Source organism: Bipolaris oryzae, assembly GCF_000523455.1.
Source record: "Bipolaris oryzae ATCC 44560 unplaced genomic scaffold scaffold_289, whole genome shotgun sequence".
Taxonomy (NCBI): domain Eukaryota; kingdom Fungi; phylum Ascomycota; class Dothideomycetes; order Pleosporales; family Pleosporaceae; genus Bipolaris; species Bipolaris oryzae.
In genome coordinates this window covers 1-4,229 of record NW_006911565.1, presented here as the reverse complement: position 1 = coordinate 4,229, position 4,229 = coordinate 1, and the positions used below count along the sequence as shown (strand labels likewise).

The window sequence follows — 4,229 nt, the reverse complement described above, 5'->3', positions numbered from 1 at the left end:
CAACATAACCTAGAAATGGCCTAGCGTAACAAGCACGACACTTCGAAAAGCTCCTGCTTGTTACGCTAAGCCAGAAGAGGCTGCTCTACATGGTCACCATAGTTTGAGGGGTAAAGATTTGTCTTCTAACAAGATGCTCTAGGAAAGGACTAGCGTAACAAGCAGGAGCACTTGAAAGCGTCGTGCTTGTTACGCTAAACCAAAATTGGTAGTATACAGAAAAAGCCTACAAGTAGACCCATCCGTTCCGGGCCGGACTAGCGCGACGGAAGACAGGCAGCGACGGAAGACAGGGAATCGTTCTTGGCCAGGAAGCCTTTTCTGATGAAGTATGTTTAATTGCAGAATACCTCCTGTTGACCCCGTGCATAATTCGCCTATTCAATTCGCTGACACGATGGCGCCAAACGGTTATCTGTCTTCAGCTCTAGCCTTGATCAAGGTTTGTAGATTTTAACAAAATTGTGCTGTGGCTGATTTATCTAATAAGATAAAGCGTTTTGCAGACAATTGGTTGCAAATCAGCGATGCAATCGACTACGATGATCTTGTAGCCTTGGTAGATGCGCTCGACTACTTGAAAAAGGACGCTCAAGAGAAAATGACCATCAGGAGAGCTAGCCAAGCGAACATGCAAACCCATTTACGGCCTGCATGCGTGGGTGGTGCTAATCAAGGGGTGCGACGGTCTTCTCGCCGCCTCGCATCCGCTCCTCAATATGCTTCAACAGGCTCGTTGTTTGTCTCTGAAGATGAGACGGAGTCTGAGTCCAGTAGTCAAAACGATGGGATACGGTCAACAATGCTCCGCGAAGAAAACTACGATGAAAATGAAACGAGGAACGCTGCAGCAGAGATTCTGATGAATCATCCGACCTTGTTACCGGTCGACAACGATAGCCAAGCGGACAAAATTCATCTCAAGAAGAATTTTGGGGACACAGTATCCCAATTGAGGCACCCCATAGAGCAAGAACAATCCTCTCCTGCGCCCTATACAGCAAGGCTGGTTAGTAACGAGCAGGATGAGTGTACAGATGTACAGCCAATGCAGGACCTCAATGAAGCCCCAAACGTCCAAGTTCATCAGGAAACCAGTGATACTGCTCTATACCAATCATTGGAGGATCCAGAAGATGTTGAAAATCAGCAGTTTCCCGAGCTTTCCCATTCTAGTTTGGTCCATCAGCCACAACTAGGCTTAATGGATCAGGATATCTCAGATTCACTTTTCGGTGGCGAGGAGTTTGGAGTCGGTATTTTCAATAATCTACCTTCGCCTCAGTATTTCAATGAAACATTTGAAGACTTGTATTCTACCTCTGTACATGACGAGGTGCAGAGAGACGTCGAAGAGACCACCACATACCCTGACGAACAACATCCGACCAACCAAAGTCACACAGAACATTTTGACGGTGATCCAACAGTTCAGGGCTATGTGGATCTCGCTTGTCGTTTGGGCTTTCGCCTTCCGCACGAAACCGCAGATGATGCAGATTGTGTTGATGTTCAGGAGGTCCTAGTACCCTTAGTGAAAGAGACGCCCCTTACGTCAAGACTCCTCCATGGTATACTGTATACGCTACTGCCCGGCCCAACTCTCATTGTTGATTTTTGTTCTGGTGCATTCGATCCAGAGGCGGTAGAGGGAAGTACCTGTACCGATTTTGTAGCAATCGTACGCCGAAATGAAGACAGTTCGCCTCTGCTTGTGGTAGGGCTAGAGACGAGCAAAACGTTCTTCATTCTTGATAGCGAAACATGGGACCTACCTTCTCTTGGGATTCCGTGGCTAATACGCCCAAAATGGAGGACGGAATATACTGATGTAGGTCAATCACCCACTCGACTCCTGACACTAACTGACCTTCTTCAGCCACGAAGCATTGAGCCGCACATGGAAAGTACACTACTATCGGTTTGGATAGCAGAGGCCTACTTTCAGCACTGGCCCCTCCAGAACGTTCCATCCTCTCGCGACTTACGCCTACGTATCTTAGAGGAGTTGTTAGCGCCCTATCAACGCGATTATGTGCTCGAAAAGTGTGGCATCCCTAGTAAACTTACAGGGCCTGAACAGATTGATACCCAATGGAAGCTGGCCCGCTTGGAGACACAATTACAAACTAGCGAGGTTTTCGTACCAAATCTAGAGAACTTCGAGCTTGAAGCATTACGGGAATCACTTCTCCGGAAGCCTTCTGAGATAAATCGCGGACGTTGTCTACGCATTTTGCAATGTGTGAACGAGATCGGATCTCCCCATATTCTTGAATCACTCAAACTGGCCTGTACCAGAAAAGACGAATGCCAAACCTATTCAGCAACAGAGCAACCCATCTTCGAAAAACTATTCCACATCCATATCTACCTAGACAGGCAACAAAGCCAAAGTCATATTCTGGTTGCCAGAAATCGATATATTAAATATTGCTACTTTGAGACATATCTGCGTGCTGTCAAAGCGCTGCAGGAGGAGAAGCGCAATAGTACACAAGAGAGACGAAGAGTCTCAGCTCGAAAACGGACTACTAGCTTCAAGCAGGGTATTTCTGAGATACTGCCCCCTACTCCACATACTGAAGAAATACATCGAGTTTACGAAAATCTGAGTCCTTCAGAAAAAAAAAGGCGGGCTCCCGATATGGTCAAAGATGAGATTTCAAAGAAAATTGTAAAAGAATATGGCGGGAATGAAAAGCGAATTCGACGCAATATAAACAAATACATTAAGGACGGGAGAGTACTACACCATATTCTTCGAGGCGAGAGATCCTTGGACCCAGCCTTGCTTATCCTGTTTCCAAGCTTCGGATCCGATTTGCCTTCGTTGAGTGTGACTCAATTTGGATTGGAGCTTGAGGAGCTTGAGGAGAAGGCTCTTAGTAAACCTATTCAACTGAAGGAGTAAGATACAATTCTATATGTAATCAAAATCCTACTAATATGATTGAGCAGTATAGATGAATTGACGCTAGTGGAGGCAGTTTGGTTTGGCGAGGTGTTGCAGGCTAGGCCGGAACTGCTAGAACCAGTACCGAAGGCTGTCCTTGATCTCATCTCGAATACCCTGACCCACGACCTTGATCTCCAAGGTCGTGATCCAGATAGCTTTCGGAGTAGACCGCTCCAATTCTTTATGTAGTAGAATATGATTTCATGCGTACTTAGATTACCGTGCCTTTTTTTGAGTGCAATCATGTTCGTCAAATGTGTCAGGTACTTAATTTTTCACTTTATATAATTCCCTTACCCCCAACTCTGACACATCTACTCGCCTACCCAACACAGCCATTTCTTAAACATTTTCGCTACTAGATTGTTGTCCAAACGGCGAGATGAAGACGGAACCTGGGAGCAATACAATCAACCAAGATGCATGGCCTTGTTTAGGCGCTATTAGTATTGACCGCCTGAATGTGCTTATATTTTGGGAAAGTTCATGGCTTTCAACACATGAGTACCATGCACTTCGTCAAGATGGAAATCAGGGGTGGCTTGTCCACGCTCGAGGCGAAAACGAGCTACTCATTTCCTGGGAGCCTACTATTGAAAGGAAGTCGATTCAATCCTCCCCCCAAGACCTACTTCATGAGTTTCCTATAGAGGTCCGAAAAGATCGACCTGGTTTGCTTGGGTATGTCGCGGCGAAGGCTTTGCCCCCATATTTAAACGCGGGTAGCCGTTTCCCAGCATTTCTAGCATACTGGAAAGTCGCCCGAATGACCAAGGGTCTTTTTTATTATCTACAGCAAATTTATTCCAGCCACCGGGGCTACATTGTTCACGAAGAGTTAGACAAAGTCTGGATACAGTGGGAACCTACGTGGGTGGTTTACGAAAACTTGAATGAAAGTAAGAGAGAGCAGCTCTTACAAATATCCCACGATCCCGAGGCTATATTGCATCGCTTCCACAAGGCAATTGTTCACTACTCCATGCGCTCAGTGGTAGAGAGGAGAATAAGTAAGAGAACAATAAATTAAAGGAGGCTATCTACGCTTCGGTGCTAAATCCGCATCTGTATGAATATATGTGCTGCAAATACTATCTTCAGGGAGAATACAACTACTTAATATAGTAGATAGTTAATTTATAAAGTAAGTAAAATCTATACCGAATGTCCCTCTAAATACTCGGGCCCAACGGCTGCTGTAGCAGAATTTCAATGAAATTGCCCGTGCTCCGCACGGGCCTATCACCTCAACGATAATATCACCTCAATG

The 4,229-nt window shown here is 45.7% G+C and overlaps 1 protein-coding gene across 1 annotated transcript; it reads left to right on the top strand.

Moving 5' to 3' along the window:
* Positions 1-397: 397 nt before the first annotated feature.
* Positions 398-3,989, top strand: COCMIDRAFT_41576 (uncharacterized protein; the record flags this gene model as incomplete). Its single annotated transcript, XM_007695264.1, has 5 exons — positions 398-442; positions 491-1,831; positions 2,102-2,888; positions 2,982-3,122; positions 3,322-3,989. 5 exons carry the CDS (start codon positions 398-400, stop codon positions 3,987-3,989), a joined length of 2,982 nt encoding a protein of 993 aa, XP_007693454.1.
* Between the last annotated feature and the right edge of the window lie 240 nt (positions 3,990-4,229).